Raw genomic sequence first — 18,334 nt, 5'->3', positions numbered from 1 at the left:
TACTTTCTGATCACTTCAAATCCTCAAGAACAGCAGCAGGAAAAGGTAACAAAAATGATCAGAAAATGATTAATCAAAGCTGCACGACAAGGATCACAATTCTGGAGCAGTTTTCATTATGGAATTTCGAAGAACTCTAGCTGAAATGAGCAATTTGTTAGTACAGAAATCGTGCTTCTCTGGCAGGAAAGTTTATACAAGACATTAGATTAAAACTTTTGTCTCTAGACTTGTTCCCTACCATCACACTTTCATAATATTTCATTTATTACCAATAGATGGCCGTAGTATACTATATACTGCACATGTTGTAATATAGTTAACGAATTTTCAAAGTGTTGTGCAAAATATAAAATGTATTATGGATAATGGATGTGCAGTAAACAGTACTCTCCATACACCTGTATCACCTGAGCACACAGCAATCACAATATCCCTGCCGATAGCTATTACCTAACAGATAGCCAGATTAGGTTCCGAGCTTTCTGCGGAAGTATTCGACAGACATTATTTGACGCACATACTGTACCGCGGATTTACATTTTGAATCGCTCAGTCGAGCTTAGGAACAGCTGTAAATAAATTATGAAATTTGTCTGGAAAGTAAGTACTGTTTTGTAAAAAATTAACGAAACCATTTTTTTTACAATCAAAATTTATTTTTACAAGAAAGAGCATTTCTTTTCTTAAACTATATTTCCACACAGTTGTGATCATCGTTCAAACATCTGACATAGTGGGAAACCAACTTTTCTATGTCCTCTTCATACAACGATACTGCCAGTGAAGACCGTCACTGTCGAACATCGTTTCCCGCATCATCACAACTGTCCGAGCGCCTTCCTCGAAAATCGGCCTTCAAATTCGAAATTGAGTGGCAGTCGTAAGGTGCGATATCGGGGCTGCACGGCGGTTGTCGAACTGCTCTTGACCAAATTGTCGAATAAGGTTTCGAGTGACACCAGCAGAATGGGGACGTGCATTGTCACGAAGCAACACAATGCCTCGACTGAGCATTTGACAACTTTTGTTTTGTATTATGCACCTTCCTTTTGTTCTTAATTGCACACTTAGGTTTTCTCAATGATGCACAGTACGGTACTGTCCTGACAGTTACAAATCCATGAAGGAACTTAACAAGCAGAAAACAAGCAAAAAACAGTGTTCAGCAGTGGTTGTCTTGACTAGCAGCATCTTTCAATGAAGAGGGGATACAGAAGTTGGTTTCCTGCTATGACAAATGTCTGAACAATGGCGGCAACTACATAGGAAAATGCTCTTTATTGTAAAAATGAATTCTGATTTGAAAAAGTAAACAGTACTTACTTTCTGTACATGCCCTGTATCACACACACACACACACACACACACACACACACACACACACACACAATTTTGATAACAATTGCACAAAAACATCAATGACTGATTATGAGCTCTAGTACCCACAGTGAAGCTACAAATTATTCTCCTGTTTCCTGTTTGAATAATACACAACGGAAACAGATAACGCACATCCGACTATTTGGAATTTACACAACTCTGATTGTTCACTACGCTCTGGCAATACCACATTTTCTTTCTTATTCAACGGCTTCGATCAACATGTGGCCATCACACTGAATATGAATGGCACACACATTATAAATTCTGGAGATCAAGGCTACACACTGTTCGAAGAACAAGGCCACCAATCTTTTTCTTTTCACTATCTTTTTTATTCAGATAAATTCTATTATGATTCACAAATAACCTAAACACACTGTTACATTTTAAACAACAATTACAAAATTATGAGAAACTCCGCCCAGTGGTCTCGTAATTATCTAACGCTACAGTGCACTTTCTGGATAGGATGGTGGATCTTTTGCTATATCTCACACTTTTACTCTCACACCCATCATCATGAAAATTTCCTCCAGACTGAGTGGTACAAAAAGGAACATGCATAACCCACTGTCTCTGAACCTATCTTGCTACTCTCCCATGCAAACCACACATACTTAAATTACATTAAATACATCACAGTGGCAACATACATCACAAAGAATAGTCACAACGTTAGAATCACTTCATTTTCAGCTTTCCCACTTCAATTAGTATTCATCCCAGTTTCACACGACACTGCCACACTTCGTAACTTTTCTTTCCTGCTACAAACTCTGGAGGATATATGCACGTCTTCCTGTGCAATGCAAGCCAACTGGCGTTGCTGGATAGACGGCTGACTCACCTTGCTTCTCTCTCAGAGTATTAGAGTTTGAATCCAGCGTCACACGGAAACGTAACATGCAAAGTAATATTAAGAACATATTCGCGTGTCCTCAACTGATACCATGGACGAATACTTCTCTTTATCCTTTGTCATATACACAGATTGAGACTCATACAGTACTCACCACGTGGAAGTCCTGCACACGCCATTTCTTAAATATTTCCAACTTACAGTACACACGCCAGTAATTCAGCTTAACTTTAGCACTTGGGCGTATTTCAACTCAGTGCTACACATGGTTTCATTGTGACCGTTGGTCACTTCCGTAGATTACTACGATCCCCTTAATATTACCTGCCTGTCATTTAATTCTCCCCACAAAAGTTCCTGAAATAGAGAAACAATTATTCCAAACTACTCTTAAGTATTTCACATGCATACCATCTCTCCACTCTTTTGTCTTTACGGAGCACACCTAAGACAGGTCTTACCAACACAAGATCCAGTGTCAGAGTGCTGAAACATGGCCGTTCTTCAGGTCAGCTCGCACCTCCGTCGAGGTGGGTGGGCACCATGTTACCGTATTGGTCAGCCACATTTCAGGCACTCAAAGCTCAGGTAAATTTCATCTCTTTGGTTCCACCAAAGGTTACCAAAGGACCGTCTCAAAGATGATCATATATTGCACATTCACTATCTGCGGTTAGCAGATGACCATACATTCATTCATTTCGCAGATCTCACCAAATTGGATATGAGGATTTATTTTGTGGGAGTGCACACGTGATCAATTAAATAAATAAATTGTCAATCTTTCCTACACTGGTATCTGGCTTCGGTGTATTAAGTGAAATTGAGTTGTTATTACAAAAAATATGTTGTTCTGACAAGAATAACGAAGAATGTTGTACCTATTTTCAATGTCAGGCGGTACTGTACCCTTTCAATGCTTTTCGTGTATTCTTGCCTGTTTGCTGTAATGACACATAAAACACCAGTAATCAAATGAGAACAGCTTGAGTCCACGAATTACTTCAAACTAAAATTGTGTCACAAGATTTACCTGTAGGTGAATGTCAAATCTGAATACGATCTACGCTAATGTATAAAAATTATTCTTGTTGCAGCAACCTGTTCTGTAGGAATTTTAAAAATTTTCCTTACCTACTGGCCTCAAAAAGTGGTGCTGAAAGTGCAACACAGTAGCATTATTTCAGTGGAATCTTCCTAACATACAATACACATCCTGTGCTACACACATTAACAGGAGAGCCCAACACGGCTGCAAGTGTCATGTGGCGCGACTTCAGCCAATCACAAACTGCAGACTGCGGTAGTGAAAATGGACGACCGTATTTCTGCTTACTGTAGCTTTTCTCTGGAGCTCACTAATGGATACAACTGAGCAGCATTCGCTAGAATAAATTTACACGACAATATGCGATAGGCGTGAAAGGAAATGTGCTTCTGTCATAATCTTTCTCTGTTCATTACAGGGCCTATCTAGAGGCTAAGTTTAGTGAAGAGTCAGTAGAGTCACCAATGCCTCCAGGCATCAGGTCCAACTTCCTCCTTTGGAGGTCCTTCTGTATGACCGTCATCCTCGTCACGTCGCCTACACGCTTCAATGGGAGTATCATCGCACCTGCATATGTCGCAGCTGTATCAGCTCTGAACGTGTGAGGCAGGCACGATAAGCTGCTATTACTGCCAACCGAAGTCCGGACCGATAACGTGGGCGTCTGTGAAGAGGACAGGTTCGTGTCCCAACTTTCACTGCTGCATCCCAAAATCACACATTCTGTTATCGCGGCTATTTTTACGTAACCGTCCAGCCGATATTGCGCCCGTCCAAATGTACGTCACTACTCTGCAATTCACACTCAAGTGCCTCCCACAGGGCTCACAGAACCACTTTGACACTAATTCTCTACCTTTCCACTCTCAAAGACTTAAATCTCTCTCTGAGAGCTTCGATTTCTTTTATTTTTGGTCATTTCCTGCTATACGGGTGGGTGGCAAAAAAACATTTCCACATTCAGAGAGCACTGGAAATTTTGTGAAAAGACCTTGCTGTTGCAGCAATAAACACCTTTATTTTAATGATTGCCATCCCAACTTGCATGTCATATCTGTGACATCCCCTACCATATTTCGCGATAATACAAAATAAGCTGCTCTTCTTTGAACTTTTTCAATGTTCTCTATCTTTTTTCTGATGTCCAACCCGGTAAGGATCCCACGTCGCACAGCGGTACTCTAGCAGGGAATGGAAAAGCATAGTGTAGGCAGTATCTTTAGTAGCCTGTTGCATCTTCTAAAAGTGTTCTGCCAATAAAACACAGTGTTCAGTTCGCCTTCCCCACAGCATTATCTATTTGATCATTCCAATTTAAGTTTTTCACATTGTATCTCACAGGTATTTAGTTGAACAGTCAGCCTTTAGACTTGTGTGATTTATCTTGTAACTGAAATTAAATGAATTCCTTTCAGTACTCATATAAATGACCTCAAACTTTTACTACTTAGGGTCGATTGCCACTTTTTGCACTATACAGATATCTTGTCCAAATCATTTTGCAATTGGTTCTGATCTTCTGATGACTGTATTAGGTGGTAAACGATAGCATAATCGGAAAACAATCTAAGATAGCTGTTCAGATTGTCTCCTAAGTCATTTATATAGATTAGGAACAGCAGAGGGCCTATAACACTTCCTTTGGAAACACCAGATTCACTTCTGTTTTACTCAACGACTTTACATTTACTACGAACTGTCATCTGTCCAACAGAAAATCACAAACCCAAAGAGACAGTCCATCACAGTAAAAATCGGTAAGACGAGCGTAATGTCAGCTCCGGGTACCGAAGACCAGGGCGTACAGAGTGTTATACCAATTCTGGTAAGTGCGTGTTCACACAATTCAGATCTTGCAAGAATTGAAAACACGTGATAACAAATAATGATCAGAATTTGCAAATACCATCTTATTCTGCGTGTTTTGAGATGGAGAAACATTTCATATAATTGGCACTGCAAACACACACAATCTGTGGGTTGGAGTACCGAAAAGCCGACACTTGTGATGCAGCCCGTAACTGATATTCCAAAGACCAATGTGTGGTGTGTATTAGTGTAGAACCAAGTCATCAGCCTAGTCTACTCCCATGAAACATTTGTTACTGGAACTCTGTACTTAATTATTCTTCAGAATAACACTATTCCCCATTCTAGGATACGCAGCCCAAGGTAAAGTTACAATTAGATGGGCACCACTTCATCGGGAAACGTATGTCTGAGGGTCTCGGGATGAAGAATTTTCATACTGGTACATTGCATCTATGGCCACCAAGAGCTCTAGTAGAATGACGTGTGACCCTAGCTCTACCTCGCTGGCGAATGATGGTCACGAGAGTTGAAACCGTGAAATAGTTTAGTAGTTAAGGATGAAAAGCTCTCAGAAGGTTTTTGTAATCCATTGTGCATGTAACGATTACACGGATAGATGTTGCACATCTTTAAGATGGGAAAGTGATCACAATTTTTCCAACAGTTGCAGTAACCGTTCAGGGTTTGAGTAATCTCTGAGCTGGCAGCCCGGTTTGGAGTAGTGCAGTGGACCACCGAAAAAATGCAAACACCATGACAATCCTGAATGACATCGCGACAGAACATGTCTAGAGAATGGTCAAAAACATCGTAAGTTGAACACACAGCCTCGAGTAATGCTCCCCTGGGAACACTGCACAATACGTTATGGCCATGGTTCACGCCATACCTCTATCTTACAAAATAAGTAGAATGAGACAGACAACTGTTTGGATATTTGAACAATGTGTCTATGTTTGTGTTTATTATAAATCTGTGAGCACTTTTAAATTATGGTAAAAACATTTTGGGAGACCTTGGGGGGAGAGAGAGAGAGAGAGAGAGAGAGAAAGAGAGAGAGAGAGAGAGAGACAATGGAAAGGATGGAGTGGGTATTGGGGGGAGGGGATGTGCCAGAATTTGAAAACTAATGTGATTTTAAAATCTGTAATGTGTGTATGGGCACCATCTGCTTTCACTGACAAGAGCGTAGCTATCTATTCTCACATTCTCCAGAAGCTTCCTTTACTGCTGTATTTGAAATAGAATAGCAAGATGTTTCATTGGTGTATAATGATTTAGAAGAGATTGAGCCTTTCTGGTAAAAATGTTATTTGGTCACGGAGAGAATTTACAGTAGTATGTGAGGTGTGACCTCCATTACAAGGGAACTTCAAAAAGTAAGTCACACATTATTATGACGTGCAAAGTAACTTTTACTGAATGCTGCACTGTACTTCAAAGGATTCTAAACCAGACTGAAATCCCTTGCAGAGACATGCAACCATTAGGAATACATTTATTGGAAAAAAATTTAGAGTCTTTTGGGTTGCTTAAAAATAGTTGCTGCTTTTCTCTGAATTTGTTTATCAACTGTGATAATGCATTATGGATTTAACCATCATCTGATGATCTGTTAGAAACAGATAAAAGTAATAGATGTTATGTTACAGATTTTACAGAAATACAAATTTGTTATATAAGTCAGTTTTAAACAAACCTTATTCAAGAACAAAATTTTTTTTTTACAGATGTGCACACCATTTTAGATACAGATATACGAGACTGATGTAGATGTCAAATACTGTTACTACTAATATCAAGAATAACAGGTAGCACTGTTCGACCCTAACTGTCGAGGCAGCGTACGAGCAATAGCCAGCGTAACGGGGGATGCTGGGAGGAAGTCAGAGTGACACTGGCCAGTGTACCTGTGTAGACGGATGGTTCGAGAGCAACACACAGATTTGTGGCCGAAGTAAGTACTACATTTTAATTTTTAACAAATACTTGCTGAAAGTGTGTGTGAATAAATAAAACAATTTTTAAATGTTTACCCACACTTGGGCAGAAATCTTACCTTACTTATAATGTAGGAAAAAGATAGCTTGCTACTTACTGTAAAGAAGACAGGTTAAGATGCAGACAGGCAGCCCTCATCAGCAAAAGACAAGCACACACCACTCGTGCACACAAACGAGCATACCTCGTGCATACATTACCTCCAACTCCAGCATTTGGGTCGGAATGCCGGGATGCTGGAGTCAGTGGTCACGTGTGGGTGAGGAGTTCTCGTTTGTGTGATTGAATGAAGTGTGTTTCTCTTTTGCTGATGAAGGCTGTGGCCAAAAGCTTTATACAAGTGTCTTGCTGCGTCTGTCTGCAGATTAACACGTCTTCTTTACAGTAAGTAACAATCTGTCTTTTCCTCCAATGTTCATATTCCTACCTGAAGTTTGATTTTATCTTATTTATAAAAATTCGAGCGACATATTATCGTAAAACAGACGTACAAAAATCTTTGCGAGGCTTTTCATTTGTATAAACTGTAACATTGTCCCGATATGACCAATTGGTATCTGTTTCTGTGCAGACTGGCTATGCGGGTAGCACAGAAATACATTTTCAGTTTTACTGCAAAGCAAAAGTTCTCGGGTTGCTGCTCATCTGACCGAGAGCAAATACGTACGACATTAGGACTTCACCAATGAAAGGTTACAATTTCAATTTCATAACCCTACGAAAATACGTGCAACATTAGATGAAGTTAAAATTTCATACATGAAACGTTATAAATAGCTCAGTTAATGGGATAAGCAGGAACAGTTCATCAAAAGGCTAATAAACCAGTTACCGGTCCTCGTTGTCTGCTCACCAATCAAAAGGGATGGGTTCGACCGGATATTGACATAAATTTCCATTTATTTGAGTACAACCAAATTATTGTCCTTATTTTCAGTGTGAAATATTGATAAAAAAGTTTTCAACGGCAACTTAATGATGATTCTGTTCCCTTGAGACATATCCCAGGGCACTACCATTACTGGTGTATCCGTGCTTCCTGAAACATGTTTTGAATTACCTTCCTGTCTGGCCAATGTAGTAACAATCACTGGATCCACATTTGATCCTGTACACCCCAGCACTGTAATAACTTACTTTTTGGAACTTCCAAACTACGTCGCAGAATCTGCCCCCATTCGTACAGAAACCGACCTGTATGTTGAATTTTTTATACGTGTTTGCAAATCTGATAATGGACCATAGTAAGATTAGGCAATATGTCTAATGTTTTCCTTATTTGTTATTTTGTTCATTTCGATTTTCCTGATTTTTTTTTTTTTTACAAAAATAACCGTTGGTGTGAAAAAATTTGTTTTCCAAATTGTTCATGAAGACTTCCTAAAGGATACCTTACAAACTAGACTCCCTTGTCAAACCACTGACAAACCTTATCTTCATACGAGAGGGCAGTTATCACCCACAGACACTGGTGGAAAATAAAACTACTCATTACAAAAAGTACCAAACACCATCCTGCACCTGCATGCGAAGTAAGTGAACACCACTTTGCTACACTTGTAGTGAACCTGTCTAATTTACTCAAAGTGTAATCATCACTTACTCAAAGTGTAATCATCACGACTGACATTTATTGTCGACAATAGAGATGTCTCGCACCCAAGAACAATGGCCAGGAAGACTGCGTGAAGTGAAGCTACTTAATGATAATGCCTGCCCGCATTCTGCTAGACTGACAAAAAGACTATACAGGAGTTATTTTGGGAAGTTATTCCACACACACACCTTACTCAACCTGATCTTGCAACCCTCAGAGTTTCAGCTTTTGCACACTCTATCGAACAACCTTCAAAAAACTTTATTTCCAGAAGCAAATGCACTCTGAACATAGCTCTAGTTCTTCGCCCCAAAACCGTGTGATTTCTACAGTTGTGGAATTGAAAAGTTAGCCAGCATTCATAGACTGATGTAAATACTGAAGGAGAATATCTTATTGATCGCTAAAATCAATTTATGTGCCTCTGTTGTGTTCATTAAACTTGCTGAAAAATGCTACAAACTTGTGAACTGACCCAGCACTTCGTAAGAAGGGGGAGGGGGGGGGGGGGGGAAGTTTTGTAATGCTAGTGTGTACGGGATCAGATGTGAGTCCTGCAAATGTTACTACAGTGGCCACACAGGAAGGGAATTTGAAAGACGTTTCAGGCAGCAGGGCTACACTAGTAACGGTAGTGTCCTGTAGTACAACTAAAGAAACAGGATTGTCATTTAAAAGGACAATAATTTAAATATAGTTGAATAAATAGAAATTTATGTCACTAACTGGACGAACCGAATCCTTCTGATTAACTAGCAGACAACAAGCAATCTTAACTGGTTTTCAGTTTTTTTGATGAACTGTTCTTCCATCAAAATAGACTAAAATAATATAGTATCCTGTTCCTGTCTATCTCATACCTTGAGCTGTTAATAAGCTTTCATTTGTGAAATTCTCACTTCATTTAATGTCACACCTATTTTGTACCTGGTAGGGTGATGACTCACAAATCATTGTTCTGTAACGAAATTAAAATTGTAACCTTTTATTTGCGAAGTCCTAATGTTTTACACATTTGCACTCGGTCAGATAAGCAATGACCCAAGAACTTTTGCTTTGTAATAAAAATGAAAATATATTTCTATGCTAAGCTGCACAGCCAATCTGCACTGTAACAGATACCAATTGGTCATATCGACAATTTTACATATGTATACAAACAGAAAGCATTGCAAAGATTTTTATACACTGATTTTATGATAATGTCACATGAATTTTTATAAGTAAGGTAAGATTTTTGCCCCTGTGTTGGCAAGGAGCTTTTAAATCTTTTAGATATTGACATGCACTTTCAGCAACTGTTTCTTAAAAATTTAAATGTAATACTTTCTCTGACCTCAACTCTGTGTGACACTCTTTAAACAGCCATCGACACGGTTACACCACCTGGCATCAAACAGTGGTGCTGGCCATTGCTTGTATGGTACTTCAACAGTTAGGGTCGAACTGTGCAACTGATGGTGCTACTTATTATTCTTCATATTAGTAATGACAGCATGTGACATTTACATCTAAGTCTCAAGTATTTGTATCACAGTGGGTATGCATTTCCATGTCAAAAAGCATTTTGTTCTTGAATACTGAACGTTTCAAACTGACTTACATAAGAAATTTGTATTTCTGTAAAATCTGTAAACGTGCTCACCATCGAGAAACCTGCAATCACTGTGATCGGTTCTTCGACTTTCCAAACGCTGTCACCAGTGCTCGAAGTCGACGGCCTTCCGTATCGATTTCTCTACAGCTGGATGTGGCATTTCATTTGGTCAGTATACTGCCAGAATATCAGGATGAATCTGTGGGCAATTCAGATATTTTAGCCACAACAATCGGTTTGCCCCACGTACTTCAACTCCAGAGTACATCTCCAGTAACCGCACCATTTCACTCGCACACTGTGGTGACCCCGCAATCCACATTGCAGCAGAACTGCGTCTGCTGAGAACCCAGAGCACGTATTCTCTTCTCACAATGCACCCCTCTCGTTTGTAATGGTCTACGTGTGGGATGACATGTCTAACTTCCTTTTAGATAGCGTGTAACTTAATTTTAAAGTCCCCTCACACACGAGTCTAAGGGCTACATCTCAGTAATCTGCAGGTGAGAAAATATGTTCTTCAATTTTTTTGTTACTCCAAATATGGAGTTATCTTTATGCTATCCTTTCAAAAAGGATGCGGACTTTGTTATGTAAACAGAAGCAGACAGCATGTGGTACAGCTGCACAGCCCAACAATTTGACATATTGATCTTCCTCATTGTTATGAAGTAGTCCATAGTTTTCGGCCTAAAGCCTTACTGTTTATCAGTACTTACCACTTATAATTACGAGATTTCCCGAAGCTTATACACACTGCTACACTTTTTAAATCTATAATAAAAAACTATGATCCCTGACAAACCTCCTGTGTCTGTGGGTCCTCTAGCAATGGCTATGGGAAGCAACTGCAGATCAGATCATTGCAATTACAAATGATAATTTCATAGTAAATGACGATGATGATTATATACTATACACCAAACCTGCTGCACAAAATCTTTATGATTCATCTGTTTGTTCATTCTCTCTTTCTCTGCCCACACACACACTTTTACAATATGCAGCCCTATTTTATTTGTAATGGGATCCTTCCTCAGGTGCTGATGGAAATTATGACGATTCTGATCCTAGCAAATACTCCTCTCATCTTTGGCACACTTGGCTGATTATTGATTTTGTTGATGCTCATCCAAAATGATAGCTCCCATTATTAAAATCACAATTTGCAATGTCAAAAAAGAAGTGGGAGGGTGTAAGAGTGCAGGGGGGGGGGGGGGGGAGGGGGGGGGGGATTAAACAGAGAGAGAGAGAGAGAGAGAGAGAGAGAGAGAGAGAGAGAGAGAGAGAGAATTGCATTCATCAACTCGGAAACATGGGAGAGATTTCAGGATGCATTAGGCTGTTACAAAAAAGTGACAACGAAAACATTACAACAATGGGCAACGACAATGTGAGGAGTATAAGCAAAACGAAAAGAAAATTACAGTATGAGTGAGAATTAAAACCATACCGGCAAATTGATAGTTGGTGCACTATATCACTGCGATATGCCGCTTACTTCATCATTGGTGCTCAACAATCCCTGATACTGTGATACTGTACTTGAAAATCTTTAGAGAACATTTTCTTTCCTTATGGCCCACTCAGGCAGCATATTTTGGGAACTTGAAAGGGGCATCTATCCGCTTCTACTCACACAGTTTAAGCCAAATTGGTAAGCCCTGTCCCACGTCATCCTCTCGTGAGCACAGGTGAGATACATATGTCTGAACCCCGGGATCTATCTGTACTAGTTGCGTAAAGCACTACACTTTTCAAACCAACCATGGGTTTGGCCTTCAGTGTCAGACGATTACTCCTGTCAGACTATTGCTATTTCTTGTTTACTGTATGTACACACGTAGTAAACAATAGTACAAAATCTCATTCTCTTTCGATGCATAGATAATTGCCTTCCAAAATTTCAAGAAATCAAAACTGCTCATGTTTCTGAGGGTGGCATGAAACAAAAACATTTCAAAACCATTTGTGCTAGTTGGTTAAACTGTGTTATTTTAAAGCTCTTAGTTTAAGCTTTAATTTAATATGTAACACAATAATGTTGTAACATTTGCTTGATTCTACTAAAATCCATTTTGATTTTCTAAAAATGTTTCTTTCACTCGCGTAGTTACAAACAATGGTTCAAATTTCAAGAGGCAGAAAGAATGGGGTTTTGAAATGCCAATCCCTAGAACGTACCTAATAGACAAACTGCATCCAGATGAACTACTTTATCAGATACAGCTTTACTTTCTGTGCATAAATATCAGAAATGTAATCAACTGTGAGATGCTAGTATTGCACATCAGATGGTGAAGGCCATTTTGGAAAGATAACATGCATACGAATGTGTTTGCAAAATAAAAGTGCACAAATGCAACAATGTATCAGTGCGCTCAATGCTCTAGTGCCACTCCATTTGTGGGCAGTTGAATGTTCTGTATAAGACACGTGCCACATAATGCACCGATAATTGTATCAAATCCGAGTAGAAGTTAGGCTTGAACTACATTTCCAACACTTGCAATGTCAGAAACAATTGCAGGGTAGCCATTACTGAGTACTTGATGATGTGTGTTGTTTGTTGTTTTCTTTTTTATTTTGAAATGTGTGAAGAGACTAATCCTCGTCCACAAAAATTCAGTGATCCCTATGACTGTGTGTCAGTTTTGGTTTTGCAGAAATGCAGATCACGTGTACAGGCTATTAACCTGTGAGAGGGAGGTGGGGCTCCTTTCCTCATGCTGCTACTCTCCCCTCCCATTTCATAATTATAGTTTGTTTACACACGTGGCAGACAGCCATTTTCTAGTGTCCCCACTTGAAATCTGTCAGTGTATTTCAACTGGTCTGAAGGATTTACTTTTGGTTCTTCTTCTACAAGAAGTGCCTTGTCAGCTCTATCTGTAGCATTGTCAACTATGAGCACCACAGTATGAATGCCCACAAAAGGTCCTAATTAATATTCTGACGATTTTGAAAACACTGAATTGGGTGGGAAAAGAAAAATAGAAGCTCTCAGTTCACTGTCACGAAAATTCTGCAGTTTCTCAACGGAAACTATTATTTGTTCAAACGTTAAATAGAGTTAAAAAATAGGGTGGACGACAGAGGGAGGGGGAGGGTGAGGGAGAGGTAGGAGAGGGAGGGAGAGGGATGAGGCAGGGGGGAGGGAGAGAGGGGGAGGGAGAGAGGGGGAGGGAGAGGGGTGAGAGAGGGGGAGGGAGATGAGCGAGGGAGGGGGAGGAAGGGGGGTGGAAGAGGGAGAGAGGGGGGAGAGGGGCGAGAGAGGGGGAGGAAGAGGGAGAGAGGGGGGAGAGGGGCGAGAGAGGGGGAGGAAGAGGGCGAGAGGGAGGGGCAGGGCAAGAGGGAGGGGCAGGGCAAGAGGGAGGGGCAGGGCAAGAGGGAGGGGCAGGGCAAGAGGGAGGGGCAGGGCAAGAGGGAGGGGCAGGGCAAGAGGGAGGGGCAGGGCAAGAGGGAGGGGCATGGCAAGAGGGAGGGGCATGGCAAGAGGGAGGGGCATGGCAAGAGGGAGGGGCATGGCAAGAGGGAGGGGCATGGCAAGAGGGAGGGGCAGGGCAAGAGGGAGGGGCAGGGCAAGAGGGAGGGGCAGGGCAAGAGGGAGGGGGATGGAGGGGCAGGGAGAGGGAGAAAGAAGGGTAAAGGAGGAGAGGTGGAGAGGTGGAGAGGGAAGGGAGGGGGGAGGGTGAGAACGGGGCAGAGAGGGGAGGGGGAGAGGGGAGGGGGGAGAGGGGAGGGGGAGAATGGGGCAGAGGGGAAGGGGGAGAGGGACAGTGAGGGGGGCAGAGGTGAGGGCGAGAGGGGGCAGAGATGGCGGCGAGAGGGGGGCAGAGATGGCGGCGAGAGGGGGGCAGAGATGGGGGCGAGAGGGGGGCAGAGATGGGGGCGAGGGGGGGGCAGAGATGGGGGCGAGGGGGGGCAGAGATGGGGGCGAGGGGGGGCAGAGATGGGGGCGAGGGGGGGACATAGGGAGGGGCGAGGGGGGGACATAGGGAGGGGCGAGGGGGGGACATAGGGAGGGGCGAGGGGGGGACATAGGGAGGGGCGAGGGGGGGACAGAGAGGGGGGCGAGGGGGGACAGAGAGGGGGGCGAGGGGGGACAGAGAGGGGGACGAGCGGGGGACAGAGAGGGGGGCGAGGGGGGGCAGAGAGAGTGGCGAGGGGGGGACAGAGAGAGGGGCGAGGGGGGGACAGAGAGAGGGGCGAGGGGGGGACAGAGAGAGGGGCGAGGGGGGGACAGAGAGAGGGGCGAGGGGGGGGACAGAGTGGGGCGAGGGGGGGACAGAGAGGGGCGAGGGGGGGACAGAGAGGGGCGAGGGGGGGACAGAGAGGGGCGAGGGGGGGACAGAGAGGGGCGAGGGGGGACAGAGAGGGGCGAGGGGGGGACAGAGAGGGGCGAGGGGGGGACAGAGAGGGGCGAGGGGGGGACAGAGAGGGGCGAGGGGGGGACAGAGAGGGGCGAGGGGGGGACAGAGAGGGGCGAGGGGGGGCCAGAGAGGGGCGAGGGGGGGCCAGAGAGGGGCGAGGGGGGGCCAGAGAGGGGCGAGGGGGGGACAGAGAGGGGCGAGGGGGGGACAGAGAGGGGCGAGGGGGGGACAGAGAGGGGCGAGGGGCGGACGGCGAGGGGCGGACAGAGAGGGGCGAGGGGGGGACAGAGAGGGGCGAGGGGGGGACAGAGAGGGGCGAGAGGGACAGAGAGGGGCGAGAGGGACAAAATTCAGCTTCAGTAGTCATTAACTGCCACTCTCAGATTTACAAAATTTGAATCTGGAACAGATAAAATGCCAAATTTCATGACATTATGTAACTACCGACAGTTTCTTGTGATGTCCCTAAAAACCACAGGTTTATGTATCATTTTACACTTACAACAAGAAAAACTGGTTTTCCTCAGTTTCTACATTAAATATGGACCAACAACAAATGTGCATATCAATTACTTCATAAAGCACTCCTAATGAAGACAAATGCAACATCACCGGGAAGTATCTAAACAAATAACTCGTAGTAGAAATGACTAAGAGCCTCTTTTGTGTTTGTGTGTGTGTTACATATAATTACTTTTGAAAACACTCTAATACAGAAACAATCACACTACAACATTAGAATAAAAGCAACAACGGAACTACCTATTTTTTGAGTCTCGAGTATTCCTTCCAATATGAACTCGTAAAAATAGTAATTGTGTGATGCAGAGCTATATCTTTCAACCCGTCCTTTCTGCATCTTCAAATTGTATCAAAGACAAAAGAACTATACATAAAAAACACACAAATTTTAATGAAAAAATAAAAAGATTGTTTTGCAAGATTAAATTAATCTCACAGTAGTTTGTGTTGCAAACCAAATGGAAGCACAGCTCAAGAGCTTTAAAATGACACTAGATCAACACCACAGGGTGACTTCGCTAAATGGGGCAAACTGCCGAAAACAGTTCCTGAGAGGATAGGGAGCAAAAAATGATCACACAAGCATACAGCCACGAATGTGTTCTGAAGGTGTTCACCAGCCACATTAGCCTCTGTATCACCAAAGGCACGTATTATGCCAGCGTAGGCACATTCACCCACAGTAAGGGCAGGTATGTGTCGGGCACAGAGCGAGGACGACCGACCCACGAAGCGGTTACCAGTAATTACCGTCCACCGAGGTCAAAATGGTGCCGACAATTTGTAGTAGATGTACTCGCAGGTAGGTGACTTGCTGGTCGACAATATTACCTCTCGTACAGATAGCCTCGGCTGCAAATAGGACGATTACAGAAATCCCGGCACCGTGGTGACCCACACGACGACTCTGAGACAAAACCGTCGCCACAGAGGTGAGTCAGGTAAGTGCCGAGGCCTGTACGTGATACAGATAGAGGCAGATGTCGTGGAAAACTTTCCACGGTTATCCGGCTTGCCCCGTGTTGGCGGGCCACCCGCCCGGTGTCGACAGCACAGACCTTTTACCTTCACCTTCAAAAGGCTGTAACTCTCCTGGCAAGCATTTCCAGCATACACCCGTAAGACATTTCTCACTATTTGTCCCCTCGCAGATTGTTACCCGCAGTCTGTCCACATTTATCAAATTTGTCCTGCACAGTTTCAATAGTTTTGGAGTTATACCTCAATTTATTCCCCAAAACATAGGAAAAATTTTCCATTTTTTTATATACGGAAACAAAAACTGGACACAGGTCAAAGCTTTTAGAATTTACAATATTTCCTAACTGCAAGGCGATTGCCAAATGTTAAAAAGTCATAGAAATCTGGGGCACAAAGTTTCTAAAATTAATAACAATCAGTCGATTCGATACGGACTCGCCCTACAGAACAATTCGGAGCAAAACGAGTGGTTGAGGTGTAATCGGACTCCTTCCGAGTGCCAAAAATGCCGACTCACACTCTAGGTACTGCAAACAAATTTCGTACAGTACACAGTCCCGACCGCAACTCCGAAGGTGCGATCTTACAACTAGAGGACCGTGCAAACACCGATACCGGATTCTTTCCAAAAAGGAGCCCCGAGCAGAAACAAGGTAAGTTGGCAGCACGTACCTCAAGTACTGCTCGGGTGCGACGGCAGCGTAGTGTTGCGCAGTGCCATTGGCGATATCGCCGACAGCACCCACCTGCCACGGCGGAGGGGGCGGCGGCTGCCCCAAGTGGTGGTAAGCGGCGAGTGCGGGGTGGTGCGCGGCGGCGGCAGCCGCTGCTGCCGCCGACATGGCGGCCACGGTGCCGGGGTGAGCCGCGACAGAGCCCTGCATCGCCCCCACCCCCCCGGCAGCCGCGGCCGCCGCCGCTGCAGCGGCGGCTGCCGCCGTCCCGTTGCCGGCAGCGGCCGTCCCGGTGGCACTCGCCTGGTGGTGCAGTGTGCTCGCCTGCTGCTGCTGTTGCTGCTGCTGCTGCTGCATGGCCGCCGCGACCATGGCGGCCGCCGCGGGAGAGCTCGCCGCCGCCACCTGGCTCACGTATCCCAGCTCCTCCTGGTACTCGCGCACAGACAGGTGACGGAACCTGCAACCGGTGACTCCGGTAGAGAAACTTCAAAAATTTGCATCAGCAATATATACGAACAGAGATGTGAAACCTGGTTCGAAATGAAAAATTCCAAAATAAATGCTATACTGTGGAGTATAAATCCTTGGCAATGAGGTACTGTAGTGAATTCGTAACTGTGTTCAATGCTTCACATGTTTCTCTCAATACTTGCAACAAAATAAATATGAACTACAAATGTTAGTTTAAATAGCAATAGTTGTTACTGACAGCAGCGCTCTCTCTCTCTCTCTCTCTCTCTCTCTCTCTCTCTCTCTCTCTCTCTCTCGTGTGTGTGTGTGTGTGTGTGTGTGTGTGTGTGTGTGTGTGTGAATTTATCTCAGGATCAATTTCAGTGTCATTTATTTTCAATTTTGCCATTTTTTTATTTTGTCAATTCTGGTATTTGTTTCTAATGTATTTTTTTAAGCAATTAAGTTCCATATTACTGTCTAATTTCACCATTTTTTCGTGTTCATTAATTACATTATTAAAAAAGGGAATGATTTATGTTACACCTAAACCTACATCTACCACTATACTCTCCAAACCACCGTGAGGTGCACGGCAGAGACTATGTTCCATTGTACCGGTTATTAGGGTGTTCCCTGTTCCAGTCACGTTCAGAGTGCAGGAGGAACAATTGTTCGAATGCCTCTGTGTGCACAGTAATTATTATAATCTTATCTTCACGATAGCTGTGTGAGCAATGTCTAGGGGGTTGTAGTATATCCCTGGAGTAATAATTTAAAGCCAGTTCTTGAAACTTTGTTAATAGACTTACTTGGGATATTTTACATCTGTCTTCAAGAGTCTGCCAGTTCAGCTCATTCAGTATCTCTGTGATTCTCTCCCACGGGATTAAACAAACCTGTGACCATTCGTGTTGCTCTTAGAATTGTCAAAGCTAACCAGTTAAAGAAAAAATCGCAGTGCCAATTTTCACTGTTTTGAAAGTTTTTTCAAAGAAAGAATTGTCACAATTTCAGAGTTCTCTTCTAAT

At 43.3% G+C, this 18,334-nt stretch overlaps 1 protein-coding gene across 4 annotated transcripts in view; it reads right to left on the bottom strand.

Moving 5' to 3' along the window:
* LOC126426671 (zinc finger CCCH domain-containing protein 10-like) overlaps positions 1-18,334 on the bottom strand; it is a 173,916-nt gene that overhangs the window by 114,051 nt on the left and 41,531 nt on the right. For all 4 annotated transcript variants that reach the window (XM_050088562.1, XM_050088564.1, XM_050088561.1 and 1 more), the window contains exon 4: positions 16,849-17,310. In XM_050088562.1, the coding sequence (XP_049944519.1) occupies positions 16,849-17,310 (462 nt within the window). The remainder of the gene's footprint in view (positions 1-16,848; positions 17,311-18,334) is intronic.

This window comes from Schistocerca serialis, chromosome 11 (genome assembly GCF_023864345.2).
Source record: "Schistocerca serialis cubense isolate TAMUIC-IGC-003099 chromosome 11, iqSchSeri2.2, whole genome shotgun sequence".
NCBI classification, from domain to species: domain Eukaryota; kingdom Metazoa; phylum Arthropoda; class Insecta; order Orthoptera; family Acrididae; genus Schistocerca; species Schistocerca serialis.
Note: the sequence above shows the minus strand (reverse complement) of the source record. Positions and strands in the feature narration are given on the sequence as shown.